We start from the raw sequence: 15,121 nt of genomic DNA on the forward strand, positions 1-15,121 counted from the left end.
TTTGTTTTTCCAAACAAATTGTGAAATTTTTTGTTCTAGTTCTGTGAAAAATGCCAGTGGTAGTTTGATAGGGATTGCATTGAATCTGTAGATTGCTTTGGGTAGTAGAGTCATTTTCACAATATTGATTCTTCCAATCCAGGAGCATGGTATATCTCTCCATCTATTTATATCATCTTTAATTTCTTTCATCAGTGTCTTATAATTTTCTGCATACAGGTCTTTTGTCTCCTTAGGTAGGTTTATTCCTAGATATTTTATTCTTTTTGTTGCAATGGTAAATGGGAGTGTTTTCTTGATTTCACTTTCAGATTTTTCATCATTAGTGTACAGGAATGCCAGAGATTTCTGTGCATTAATTTTGTATCCTGCTACTTTACCAAATTCATTGATTAGCTCTAGTAGTTTTTCGGTAGCATCTTTAGGATTCTCTATGTATAGTATCATGTCATCTGCAAACAGTGACAGCTTTACTTCTTCTTTTCCAATTTGGATTCCTTTTATTTCCTTTTCTTCTCTGATTGCTGTGGCTAAAACTTCTAAAACTATGTTGAATAAGTGTGGTGAGAGTGGGCAGCCTTGTCTTGTTCCTGATCTTAGTGGAAATGGTTTCAGTTTTTCACCATTGAGGACAATGTTGGCTGTGGGTTTGTCATATATGGCCTTTATTATGTTGAGGAAAGTTTCCTCTATGCCTACTTTCTGCAGGGTTTTTATCATAAATGGGTGTTGAATTTTGTCGAAAGCTTTCTCTGCATCTATTGAGATGATCATATGGTTTTTCTCCTTCAACTTGTTAATATTGTGTATCACATTGATTGATTTGCATATATTGAAGAATCCTTGCATTCCTGGAATAAACCCCACTTGATCATGGTGTATGATCCTTTTAATGTGCTGTTGGATTCTGTTTGCTAGTATTTTGTTGAGGATTTTTGCATCTATGTTCATCAGTGATATTGGCCTGTAGTTTTCTTTCTTTGTGACATCCTTGCCTGCTTTTGGTATCAAGGTGATGGTGGCCTCGTAGAATGAGTTTGGGAGTGTTCCTTCCTCTGATATTGTTTGGAAGAGTTTGAGAAGGATGGGTGTTAGCTCTTCTCTAAATGCTTGAATAGAATTCGCCTGTGAAGCCATCTGGTCCTGGGCTTTTGTTTGATGGAAGATTTTTAATCACAGTTTCAATTTCAGTGCTTGTGATTGGTCTATTCATATTTTCTATTTCTTCCTGAGTCAGTCTTGGTAGGTTGTGCATTTCTAAGAATTTGTCCATTTCTTCCAGGTTGTCCATTTTATTGGCATAGAGTTGCTTATAGTAATCTCTCATGATCTTTTGTATTTCTGCAGTGTCAGTTGTTACTTCTACTTTTTCATTTCTAATTCTACTGATTTGAGTCTTCTCCCTTCTTTTCTTGATGAGTCTGGCTAATGGTTTGTCAATTTTGTTTATCTTCTCAAAGAACCAGCTTTTAGTTTGGTTGATCTTTGCTATCGTTTCCTTCATTTCTTTTTCATTTATTTCTGATCTGATCTTTATGATTTCTTTCCTTCTGCTAACTTTGGGGGTTTTTTGTTCTTCTTTCTCTAATTGCTTTAGGTGCAGGGTCAGGTTGTTTACTCGAAATGTTTCCTGTTTCTTAAGGTGGGATTGTATTGCTATAAACTTCCCCCTTAGAACTGCTTTTGTAGCGTCCCATAGGTTTTGGGTCGTCGTGTCTCCATTGTCATTTGTTTCTAAGTATTTCTTAATTTCCTCTTTGATTTCTTCAGTGATCACTTCACTATTGAGTAGTGTATTGTTTAGCCTGCATGTGTTTGTATTTTTTACAGATCTTTTCCTGTAATTGATGTCTAGTCTCATAGCATTGTGGTCGGAAAAGATACTTGATACAATTTCAATTTTCTTAAATTTACCAAGGCTTGATTTGTGACCCAAGATATGATCTATCCTGGAGAATGTTCCATGAGCACTTGAGAAAAATGTGTATTCTGTTGTTTTTGGGTGGAATGTCCTATAAATATCAATTAAGTCCATCTTGTTTAATGTATCATTTAAAGCTTGTGTTTCCTTATTTATTTTCATTTTGGATGATCTGTCCATTGGTGAAAGTGGGGTGTTAAAGTCCCCTACTATGATTGTGTTACTGTCGATTTCCCCTTTTATGGCTGTTAGTATTTGCCTTATGTATTGAGGTGCTCCTATGTTGGGTGCATAAATATTTACAATTGTTATATCTTCTTCTTGGATCGATCCCTTTATCGTTATGTAGTGTCCTTCTTTGTCTCTTCTATTAGTCTTTATTTTAAAGTCTATTTTGTCTGATATAAGAATTGCTACTCCAGCTTTCTTTTGATTTCCATTTGCATGGAATATCTTTTTCCATCCCCTTACTTTCAATCTGTATGTGTCTCTAGGTCTGAAGTGGGTCTCTTGTAGACAGCATATATATGGGTCTTGTTTTTGTATCCATTCAGCCACTCTGTGTCTTTTGGTGGGAGCATTTAGTCCATTTACATTTAAGGTAATTATTGATATGTATGTTCCTATTCCCATTTTCTTAATGGCTTTGGGTTCGTTATTGTAGGTATAGTCCTTCTGTTGTGTTTCTTGCCTAGAGAAGTTCCTTTAGCATTTGTTGTAAAGCTGGTTTGGTGGTGCTGAACTCTCTCAGCTTTTGCTTGTCTGTAAACGTTTTAATTTCTCCATCAAATCTGAATGAGATCCTTGCTGGGTAGAGTAATCTTGGTTGCAGGTTTCTCTCCTTCATCACTTTAATTATGTCCTGCCACTCCCTTCTGGCTTGTAGAGTTTCTGCTGAGAGATCAGCTGTTAACCTGATGGGGATTCCCTTGTGTGTTATTTGTTGTTTTTCCCTTGCTGCTTTTAATATGATTTCTTTGTGTTTAATTTTTGACAGTTTGATTAATATGTGTCTTGGCGTATTTCTTCTTGGATTTATTCTGTATGGGACTCTCTGTGCCTCCTGGACTTGATTAACTATTTCCTTTCCCATATTAGGGAAGTTTTCAACTATAATCTCTTCAAATATTTTCTCAGTCCCTTTCTTTTTCTCTTCTTCTTCTGGAACCCCTATAATTCGAATGTTGGTGCGTTTAATGTTGTCCCAGAGGTCTCTGAGACTGTCCTCTGTTCTTTTCATTCTTTTTTCTTTATTTTTCTCTGCATCAGTTATTTCCACTATTTTATCTTCCACCTCACTTATCCGTTCTTCTGCCTCAGTTATTCTGCTATTGATCCCATCTAGAGTATTTTTCATTTCATTTATTGTGTTTTTAATCGATGCTTGATTCATCTTTCGTTCTTCTAGGTCCTTGTTAACTGTTTCTTGCATATTGTCTATTCTATTTCCAAGATTTTGGATCTTGGAAATAGAATCTTGGATCAGCTTTACTATCATTATTCTGAATTCTTTTTCAGGTAGACTGCCTATTACCTCTTCATTTGTTAGGTCTGGTAGGTTTTTATCTTGCTCCTTCACCTGCTGTGTGTTTTTCTGCTTTCTCATTTTGCTTATGTTACTGTGTTTGGGGTCTCCTTTTTGCAGGCTGCAGATTCGTATTTCCCGTTGTTTTTGGTGTCTGTCCCCTGTGGCTAAGGTTGTTTCAGTAGGTTGTGTAGGCTTCCTGGTGGGGGGGACCAATGCCTGTGTTCTGGTGGTTGAAGCTCGATCTTGTCTTTCTGGTGGACAGGTCCACGTCTGGTGGTGTGTTTTGGGGTGCCTGTGGCCTTATTATGTTTTTAGGTATCCTCTCTGCTAATGGGTGGGGTTGTGTTCCTGCCTTGCTAGTTGCTTGGCATAGGGTGACCAGCACTGTAGCTTGCTGGTCGTTGACTGAAGCTGGGTGCTGGTGTTGAGATGGAGATCCCTGGGAGATTTTCGCTGCTTGATATTATGTGGAGCTGAGAGGTCTCTTGTGGACCCGTGTCCTGAAGTTGGCTCTCCCACTTCAGAGGCACAGCACTAACTCCTGGCTGCAGCACCAAGAGCCTTTCATCCACCCGGCTCAGAATAACAGTGAGAAAAAGTAGAAAGAAATAATTAGTAGAAGAAAGAAAGAGAGATTGAAAGAAAGGAAGAAGGGAAGGAAGGAAGGAAGGAAGGAAGAAAGAAAGAAAGGAGGGAGGGAGGAAGGATGGAAAGAAAGGAAAGAAAGGAGGGAGGGAGGGAGGAATGAAAGCAAAAGGAAGAGTGAATGGAAGAAGAGAGGGAGGGAGGGAGGAAGGAAAGAAAGAAAGAAAGACAGGAGGGAGGGAGGGAGGGAGGAAGGAAAGAAAAAGAAAGTGGAAAGAAGAAGGGTGGGAGGGAGGGAGGGATGGAGGAAAGAAAAAGAAAGAAGGAAAGGAGGAGCAGAGGGAGGGAGGGAGGAAGGGAAGGGAGGAAAAAAAGAAAGAGCAGGTAAAATAAAATAGAATAAAGTATGAAATATAGTAGCGTTATTAAAATTAAAAAGTAATTATTGAAAAAAAACACGGACCGAAAGAACCCTGGGACATATGGTGGAAGCAAAGCTATACAGAGAGAATCTTACACAGAAGATTACACATACACATTCACAAAAAGAGAGCAGGGGGAAAAATCAAAAATCTTGCTCTCCAAGTCCACCTCCTCGATTTGGGATAATTCGTTGTAAAAAGAGGAAAAGGGCGAAAAGTCTGAAATCTTGCTAAGTCCACCTCCTTAATTTGAGATAATTCGTTGTAAAAAGAGGGAAAAAAAGGGGGGGGGGGAAGTCTTAAATCTTGTCCTCAAGGTCCACTTCCTCAATTTGGGATGATTCGCTGTCCATTCATGCACTCCACAGACGCAGGGCACATCAAATGGACCGTGGAGCTTTAATCCGCTGCCTCGGAGGCTGCACAGAGAGATTTCCCTGTCTCTGCTCTCACAGCTCCCGGGTCTCAGCCTTGGACCTGGCCCCGCCTCTGCGCGTAGGTCGCCGGAGGGCGTCCGTTCTTCGCTCAGACAGGACGGGTTTAAAGGAGCCGCTGATTCGGGGGCTCTGGCTCACTCAGGCAGAGGGGAGGGAGCGGAATGCCCTCTCCTCGCGCACCAGGCAACAAAAGGGAAAAAAGTCTCTTGCCTCTCCGGTAGCTCCAGACCCTTTCCCCGGACTCCCTCCGGGCTAGCACTAACCCCTTCAGGGTCTCTTCCTGCCGCCAGCCCCAGACCTCTCCCTGCGCTCCGACTGAAAGCCGATACCCGAGCCTCAGCTCCCAGCCCCGCCCGCCCTGGCGGCCGAGCAGACAAGTCTCTCGGGCTGGTGTGTGCCTGAGGGCACGGATCCTCTGTGCCAAAATCTCTCTGCTTTGCCCTCCACACCCCTGTTGCTGTGCTCTCCTCCGCTACTCCGAAGCTTTCCCCCTCCGCCACCTGCAGTCTCCGCCCTCGAAGGGGCTTGTAGTGTGTAGAAACCTTCCCTCCTTCACGGCTCCCTCCCACTGGTGCAGGTCCCGTCCATATCCTATTGTCTCTGTTTATTCTTTTTTTCTTTTGACCTACCCAGGTATGTGGGGAGTTTCTTGCCTTTTGGGGGGTCTGAGGTCTTCTGTCAGCGTTCAGTAGGTGTTCTGTTGGAGTTGTTCCACGTGTAGATGAATTTCTGATGTATCTGTGGGGAGGAAGGTGATCTCCGCGTCTTACTCTTCCGCCATCTTCCTCCGGCTCAAAGAACCAGCTTTTAATTTTATTGATCTTTGCTATGGTTTCTTTCATTTCATTTTCATTTATTTCTGATCTAATCTTTATGATTTCTTTCCTTCTGCTAATTTTGGGGTGTTTTTGTTCTTCTTTCTCTAATTGCTTTAGGTGCAGGGTCAGGTTGTTTACTCGAGATGTTTCCTGTTTCTTAAGGTGGGATTGTATTGCTATAAAGTTCCCCTTAGAACTGCTTTTGCTTCATCCCATAGGTTTTGGGTCATCGTGTCTCCATTGTCATTTGTTTCTAGGTTTTTTTTTTATTTCCTCTTTGATTTCTTCAGTGATCACTTCGTTATTGAGTAGTGTATTCCTTAGCATCCATGTGTTTGTATTTTTTACAGATCTTTTCCTGTAATTGATGTCTAGTCTCATAGCATTGTGGTCGGAAAAGATACTTGATGCAATTCCAATTTTCTTAAATTTACCAAGGCTTGATTTGTGACCCAAGATATGATCTATCCTGGAGAATGTTCCATGAGCACTTGAGAAAAATGTGTATTCTGTTGTTTTTGGATGGAATGTCCTATAAATATCAATTAATCCGTCTTGTTTAATGTATCACTTAAAGCTTGTGTTTCCTTATTTATTTTCATTTTGGATGATCTGTCCATTGGTGAAAGTGGTGTGTTAAAGTCCCCTACTATGAGTGTGTTACTGTCAATTTCCCTTTTTATGGCTGTTAGTATTTGCCTTATGTGATGAGGTGCTCCTATGTTGGGTGCATAAATATTTACAATTGTTATATCTTCTTCTTGGATTGATCCCTTTATCATTATGTAGTGTCCTTCTGTGTCTCTTCTAATAGTCTATTTTAAAGTCTATTTTGTCTGATATAAGAATTGCTACTCCAGCTTTCTTTTGATTTCCATTTGCATGGAATATCTTTTTCCATACCCTTACTTTCAATCTGTATGTGTCTCTAGGTCTGAATTGGGTCTCTTGTAGACAGCATATATATGGGTCTTGTTTTTGTATCCATTCAACCAATCTGTGTCTTTTGGTGGGAGCATTTATTCCATTTTCATTTAAGGTAATTATTGATATGTATGTTCCTATTCCCATTTCCTTAATTGTTTTGGGTTCGTTATTGTAGATATTTTCCTTCTGTTGTGTTTCTTGCCTAGAGAATTTCCTTTAGCATGTGTTGTATAGCTGGTTTGGTGGTGCTGAACTCTCTCAGCTTCTGCTTGTCCGTAAAGGTTTTAATTTCTCCATCAAATCTGAATGAGATCCTTGCTTGGTAGAGTAGTCTTGGTTGCAGGTTTTTCTCCTTCATCACTTTAATTATGTCCTGCCACTCCCTTCTGGCTTGTAGAGTTTCTGCTGAGAGATCAGCTGTTAACCTGATGGGGATTCCCTTGTGTGGTATTTGTTGTTTTTGCCTTGCTGCTTTTAATATGATTTCTTTGTGTTTAATTTTTGACAGTTTGATTAATATCTGTCTTGGCATATTTCTCCTTGGATTTATTCTTATGTGACTCTCTGTGCCTCCTGAACTTGATTAACTATTTCCTTTCCTATATTAGGGATGTTTTCAACTATAATCTCTTCAAATATGTTCTCAGTCCCTTTCTTTTTCTCTTCTTCTTCTGGAACCCCTATAATTCGAATGTTGGTGTGTTTAATGTTGTTCCAGATGTCTCTGAGACTGTCCTCAGTTCTTTTCATTCTTTTTTCTTTATTTTGCTCTGCAGCAGTTATTTCCACTATTTTATCTTCCACCTCACTTATTTGTTCTTCTGCCTCAGTTATTCTGCTATTGATCCCATGTAGAGTATTTTTCATTTCATTTATTGTGTTTTTAATTGATGCTTGATTCATCTTTAGTTCTTCTAGGTCCTTGTTAACTGTTTCTTGCATTTTGTCTATTCTATTTCCAAGATTTTGGATCTTGGAAATAGAATCTTGGATAATCTTTACTATCATTTTTCTGAATTCTTTTTCAGGTAGACTGCCTATTACCTCTACATTTGTTAGGTCTGTTGGGTTTTTATCTTGCTCCTTCTCCTGCTGTGTGTTTTTCTGTCTTCTCATTTTGCTTATGTTACTGTGTTTGGGGTCTCCTTTTTGCAGGCTGCAGGTTCGTATTTCCCGTTGTTTTTGGTGTCTGTCCCCAGTGGCTAAGGTTGATTTAGTGGGCTGTGTAGGCTTCCTGGTGGAGGGGACTAGTGCCTGTGTTCTGGTGGATGAGGCTGGATCTTGTCTTTATGCTGCTCAGGTCCACGTCTGGTGGTGTGTTTTGGCGTGTCTGTGGACTTTTTATGATTTTAGGCAGCCTCTCTGTTAATGGGTGGCATTGTGTTCCTGTCTTGCTAGTTGTTTGGCATAGGGTGTCCAGCACTGTAGCTTGCTGGTCGTTGAGTGAAGCTGGGTGCTGTTGTTGAGATGGAGATCTCTGGGAGATTTTCGCCATTTGATATTATGTGGAGATGGGAGGTGTCTTGTGGACCCGTGTCCTGAATTTGGCTCTCCCACTTCAGTGGCACAGCACTGACTCCTTGCTGCAGCACCAAGAACCTTCCTTCTACCGGCTCAGAATAAAAGGGAGAAAAAGTAGAAAGAAAGAATTAGTAGAAGAAAGAAAGAGAGAGAGAAAGAAAGGAAGAAGGAAAGAAAGAAAGGAAGGAATGAAAGAAGAAAGAAAGAAAGGGAGGGAGGGAGGCAGGACAGAAAGAAAGAAAGAAAGAAAGAAAGAAAGAAAGGAGGGAAGAAGGGAGGAAGGAAAGAAAAAGAAAGAGTGAAAGGAAGAAGGGAGGGAGGGAGGGAGGAAGGAAAGAAAGAAAGAAAGAAAGAAAGAAAGAAAGAAAGAGGCGGAGGGAGGGAGGGAGGAAGGGAAGGTAGGAAAAAAAGAAAGAGAGAAGATAATGTAAAATAGAATAAAATATAAAATATAGTAGTGTTATTAAAAATAAAAAAGTAATTATTAAAAAAAAAAAACGGACGGATAGAACCCTGGGACCTATGGTGGAAGCAAAGCTATACAGAGAAAATCTCACACAGAAGCATACACATACACATTCACAAAAAGAGAACAGGGGGAAAAAATCGAAAATCTTGCTCTCAAAGTCCACCTCCTCAATTTGGGATAATTCGTTGTAAAAAGAGGAAAAGGGGAAAAAATCTTAAATCTTGTCCTCAAAGTCCACCTCCTCGATTTGGGATGATTCGCTGTCCATTCATGCACTCCACAGACGCAGGGCACATCAAGTGGACCGTGGAGCTTTAATCCGCTGCCTCCGAGGCTGCAGAGAGAGATTTCCCTGTCTCTTCTCTGCTCTCACAGCTCCCGGGTCTCAGCCTTGGACCTGGCCCCGCCTCTGCGCGTAGGTCGCCGGAGGGCGTCCGTTCTTCGCTCAGACAGGACGGGTTTAAAGGAGCCGCTGATGCGGGGGCTCTGGCTCACTCAGGCCGAGGGGAGGGAGGGGCGCGCAGTGTGGGGCGGGCCTGCGGCGGCAGAGGCCGGCGTGACGTTGCACCAGCCCGAAGCGCTCCGTGCACTTTCCCGGGGAAGCCGTCCCTGGGTCCCGGGACCCTGGCAGTGGCGGGCTGCACAGGCTCCCTGGAAGGCAGGGTGGACAATGACCTGCGCTTGCTCACAGGCCTTGTGGCGGCGGCAGCAGCAGCCCCAGCGTCCCACGCCCGTCTCCGGGGTCTGCGCCTTCAGCCGCAGCTCGCGCCCGTCTCTGGAGCTTCTTTAAGCAGCGCTCTTAATGCCCTCTCCTCGCACACCAGGAAACAAAAGGGAAGAAAAAGTCTTGCCTCTTCGGCAGCTCCAGACTTTTTCCCCGGACTCCCTCCGGGCTAGACGCGGCGCACCAACCCCTTCAGGGTCTCTTCCTGCCGCCAGCCCCAGTCCTCTCCCTGCGCTCTGACCGAAACCCGATACCCGAGCCTCAGCTCCCAGCCCCGCCCGCCCCGGTGGCCGAGCAGACAAGCCTCTCTCGGGCTGGTGAGTGCCTGAGGGCACCGATCCTCTGTGCGGGAATCTCTCCGCTTTGCCCTCCACACCCCCTGTTGCTGTGCTCTCCTCCGCTACTCCGAAGCTTTCCCCCTCCGCCACCCGCAGTCTCCGCCCACGAAGGGGCTTGTAGTGTGTGGAAACCTTTCCTCCTTCACGGCTCCCTCCCACTGGTGCAGGTCCCGTCCCTATCCTTTTGTCTCTGTTTATTCTTTTCTCTTTTGCCCTACCCTGGTATGTGGGGAGTTTCTTGCCTTTTGGGGGGTCTGAGGTCTTCTGTCAGCGTTCAGTAGGTGTTCTGTAGGAGTTGTTCCACGTGTAGATGAATTTCTGGTGTATCTGTGGGGAGGAAGGTGATTTCCACATCTTACTCTTCTGCCATCTTCCTCCGGACTATTGTTAACTACTCAGCCAGCCACCTGTTACTGATTGGAGGAGGGTCTGTATTTTGATTGCAGCAGTTATCTGGAAAATACGGCTCTCAGCACCCCCAGCCGCCAGCCTCCGCATCCCAGGTACGCGGCCCCCGAGACACCCGGCGTGGGCTTGCGCGCAGGCGCTATCCGGTCGCTTCCTTCCGCAACTGTGCTGTGCTGCTATGTATCCTGGTGTCCCCGAGTGGTTCTCCCTAAGCTTCTTCTCCCTCTCTGTCGGGGACTCAGGGTCGCCACTGCCGCTTTTCCGGGCCCCCGGGATTGATTTTAAATGTGGAAACTCCTGAAATGTCAAAATTAATCTGAAGGATTTTATATATGCAAAGTAGTAAAGCATTTTATATGTGACCACCAATCTTACTTCCACAAATACCTTTTTTTTTATGGTATTTTCCATTCATTTTTTTTTTTTTTTTTTTTTTTGTGGTACGCGGGCCTGGAGCACAGGCTCCGGACGCGGACGTGCAGGCTCAGCGGCCATGGCTCACGTGCCCAGCCGCTCCGCGGCACGTGGAATGTTCCCGGACCGGGGCACGAACCTGTATCCCCTGCATCAGCAGGCGGACTCTCAACCACTGTGCCACCAGGGAAGCCCCCATTCATTCTTTTATGCCCCTTTTTGGTTTAAGGGGACTCTTAAAGGTTTACCTTGGGATACTGCACAGGAGAGATGATTTTCTTAAGGCCAGCACAAGAGATGGAGTTAGTTGCTTTCCCAGTATCATGGACCTCTTCTTCCTCAGTAACACCCCTGCACATTTGGCTTTTGTTGTTTGAATAACAATATGTTCACCTACATACTTGCTCACTCAACGTCTCTTGCAGTAGGAATGGCCATGGGATATTGTTCTGGCCAGTGTAATGCAGACATAATCCTTGGGGAAAGCATGTCTTTCCAAATCGAAAGTTGAAGCTTCACCAGGAGGAAGTCTCCTGCCTGCTCTTCTGTCTTTACCTTGCCTTGAATTCAGACAAACACCTTTAGATGCAACAGCCATCTTATGCCTTGAATGAATAAAGCCAACATACATAGCAGGTTGTGGGTACTGCAGAACAGCTAAACTAATATCCACACTGCCTCTGATAGGTCTCTTATTTTGTGAGAAAAATCACCCCTTATCTATATAAATTACTGTTAATTGGACTTTTGTTATTTTTATCTGGATGGTTTATGGACTGAAATATGATTTCTCTTAACTTGTTCTTGTATTGGACAAGAAGAAAAAATGTGGTAGATATTGGGTAGGAAGATGCTATGTGTATTTCTCACCAATTTCTTAAAATGATAAGAATAGTATTTTCAGAGGGAATATCTACCTTTTTTCTGGATAACCTAAAGCTATCTGAATGAGAATCTATGTATATGATCAGCCATTGTTCAGAGAGGACAAGTTAGTTGATTAAGGCTAGAGTAGTGAAATAGAGAATCAAGTAAAACTTGGCTCTGATACACATAATCCCACAATCTTGCCCTTATTCCAATGAACCAGAGCATTTTTATGATATCTTGCTTTGTGCTGTTCTTAACAAATAATTGGCAATTCTGTTGACTACATTTGAGATGAACAAAGAACACTTTTGTGATTGAAGCATTAATTTTGGCTTCCACTTTGCACTAATTACTTACCTAACTGATTCCTGTCAATGTCACATTGACTGAAACAATATTTTTAAGGGAAATTTGACAATTTGTAGCAAGAGTCTTAAAAATATTCACAATCTGTCTTAAAAGTATTCACAATATGTGAATGTTATTTATAGAAAAAATTTTAAAGAACTAATCAGAGTTAAACAAGTTAAATTATCATTAAGAAGTGATTGGTTAAATAAGTACTGTTTAAGTTATACCCTGACATATTATATGCTTGGAAATAACATAGAATAATATTCAATTACCATTGAATACTCACCATTTAGTATTAACAAAACTAGCAGGCTATGAATATTATATGCAATATCATTCCAATTTCAGAGGAAATAAAAAAAGACTGATAGCATCTGTACCAAAAAGCGAAGAGTGTTTCTCTCTGAGTGCTTGAATTATGAGTGGTTGTTTTCTTTGTATTGTTCAATGTTTTCAAATTTCTGCAACCTATATGGCTCAGGAAAAAGATATATTTTTAAGATATCTTGGCTATTAACAAAGTAACTGTAATTTAACACTGAAAATAGCTTAACAGTAAATCATTTTTATTGACTACCTTTTATCATCAAAAAGTTTGACAACAATCTATGTTTGTTTGTTTGTTTTAATACAGAAATCCTAAATGGTGGAGTCTATGTAGACCAGAACAAGTTTCTTTGTTATACAGACACAATTCATTGGCAAGATATTGTTCGGAATCCATGGCCTTCCAACCTGACTCTGGTGTCAACAAATGGTAGCACAGGATGTGAGTACATTATCCTTTTTAATGTCTCAAAAGATTCTTCTACCTCTGTTTTCACAAGAATGGCTTATGTTTATCATGTCATTAATAGTATTTTGAATTTTGACTGCATCCATTGAAATGTTTAGTTATGTATGACAGGACATTCTTTTTGCTTCTAATTAATTCTCTTTTTATAATGATACTCCCCCTTTACAAATTCTCATTTTCTTAACCTGATCCCTTTTGCTAAATCTAAATTATTTTACCATATTTCTAATGTCTAAGCATGTGGCCCATTGTCCATAAACTTAAGGCTGGTGTGTAACTGCTACTTCAACTCTTTGTGACTCATACACCACTGAGAAAAAGGTAGTAGTACAAAAATGTACTTTCCTATTCACTGAAATTTTTAGATAAGAAATAAAAACCAGTGAAAATTTTAGAATTCCTAAGCCTTCATTTACCCCTAAAACCTTCATGGTAATACCTTATGACAATTCTAAACACTATAAATGGAATGGAGAAATATATATTTCATACAGAAGAAATATATATTAAATTCTGGTTTTAGTCATTAGCCTAATAAACTAGCCAATTTCCCATTCTTAAAGTGTATAGTATTTCTACAACAGAGGATTTATTAGATTCAAAGTGTTTAATATGATTAAATGATAAGCAAGTAATATTTGAGCTCTTGTTAAAGCCTTTGGAAATTATTCTGCTAGGAATCTGTTTCACTTTCATACAGCAGGCTATGTTGTCCGCACATTTATTATTACTGACATATGTATGAGAACAGAATCTTTATCAAGAATTACCCTGAGTTTTATATTTCTCATCTATTATTATATGTTTCCCATCTGAAATCATAACTATCTTCACACAGTTCAATGATTATTTGCAATAGTACTGATTGTGTTATAGCACTTTTGTAGGAAATCAAATTCCAAGGGACAATTACTAAACTTCTTGATGGTCCTAATAACAGAGAAATATGAATATACTTGACCAAACTGACAGCTGTGTTTCTAATAAGTATCTAAAACTTTCTTTAAAAAGTAAAGTAACATAATTTGCTTTTCACCTTTAAGCAGAAATTTGTATGAGATATCATCTTTGTTCAACAGTGTTCAAGTTGCATACCTTGTAAAATTACATGCGAATGAAAAATTGACTCTGTCCACACTAACAAAGCAAATGATGTGCTTCAGACATGGCTTCCAATTTTCAGTCTGCCCATACCGTAGTAAATTTTATATGAGGGGGGAAAATCATAATGTTTGGATAAGATGAAAGGCCTACTGACTTTCAGATTATTAGTTATTAGCCTATAATGCATGAATGAGATCAGGCAAGAATAAAGCCCAAGACAGAAGCCAAAGGGAATGTGTCCACCAGCCTTACAGTATGTGGAGCAGGAAAGGTGTGAGGGATTTACTGCACTTTCACAGATGGTATCTCTTTGTGTTATTCTTTTGAGGGCAAATTTGGATGTTTGTGGCTATAATTAGGCACCAGTAGCTGTATTTTTTTTGCATGCAAATAATTGCAGGTACAAAAACTATAAATGCAGAGTAGAATCATAACAAATGATTCGTTACAGATTAACCACCAATTGCTTGTTGAAGTTTTATTCTTTACATATGAGTTTTATTTGCTGACACATTATATACAGTGCATGATACCATATCTGATAATAATATATTTGCTGGTCTTGAATATTGGTTTTCCATGGCTTTATCATGAGTCAGTTTCTTCATTTACCTTCTCCCCATGGGTGATTACTGGCAGTTCTCATGGTTTAAATTCAGCTTCCCCACTAAGTTCCAGAACTACCCACCACCAACCAATCAAATCACCCAAGTTAAGACGTTGGTAGGCATCACTGAGTTCACCTTATCTTTGGTTCTTGACATTTATTTAATTGCTAAATCATGCTCAATTTGCCTATTTCTTCATTGTACGTATTTTTTAATACCATTGCTCTAGTTCAAGACTTTGCCTGTTGCCTGAATTCTTGGAACAATCTCTGAATTCTTAATATTTTTTGAGGCCATGACCCTTGTAGCAGTCTGGTGAACCCATAGCCCCCTTCTCATAATATTTAAAATAAATAAATAGGCTCAAAATGAATATTTTATATCATCAATTAATATGTATAAAATCAATAAATTTATAAAATAAATTATAAAGGATTACAACAAAATAAATTATATTGAAATACACCTATCAGCATACTTTATGTGATATAGTAATATACTTCTTTATTATATTACATAAAGTATTCTAACAGTGGGATTAATATGTAATACCATTTGAAATAGTAATTGGCATAAATATTATTTTAAAAAGGCAAGTCACTTTAACAAATGGTGTTGGGAAAATTGGATAGCCACAGACACAAAAATGAAGTTAGATTTTTATCTTATGCTATATATAAAATTAACTCAACATGGTTTAAATACCTAAATGTGAGACCAAAACTAATGTAACATTTCCCCCATCAAGTTCAAGAACCTCATAAATTCTATCCACAACCCCTTTAGGGGCCCAAGAACCCTTGGTTAAGAGCCCCTGTGTTTAACTACTCTCCTTGCCTTCAGTCCTGACAACTCCACCTGACAAAATGCCAGCACG

At 40.4% G+C, this 15,121-nt stretch overlaps 1 protein-coding gene across 2 annotated transcripts in view; it reads left to right on the forward strand.

Moving 5' to 3' along the window:
• The window catches only part of ERBB4 (erb-b2 receptor tyrosine kinase 4), a gene marked incomplete at both ends in the record, with an annotated part of 1,160,630 nt that overhangs the window by 773,113 nt on the left and 372,396 nt on the right, over positions 1-15,121 (forward strand). For both annotated transcript variants that reach the window (XM_079710036.1, XM_079710037.1), the window contains one exon: positions 12,371-12,505. In XM_079710036.1, coding sequence (XP_079566162.1) covers positions 12,371-12,505 — 135 coding nt within the window. The remainder of the gene's footprint in view (positions 1-12,370; positions 12,506-15,121) is intronic.

Source organism: Hyperoodon ampullatus, assembly GCF_949752795.1.
Source record: "Hyperoodon ampullatus genome assembly, chromosome: 8".
Classification (NCBI taxonomy): domain Eukaryota; kingdom Metazoa; phylum Chordata; class Mammalia; order Artiodactyla; family Ziphiidae; genus Hyperoodon; species Hyperoodon ampullatus.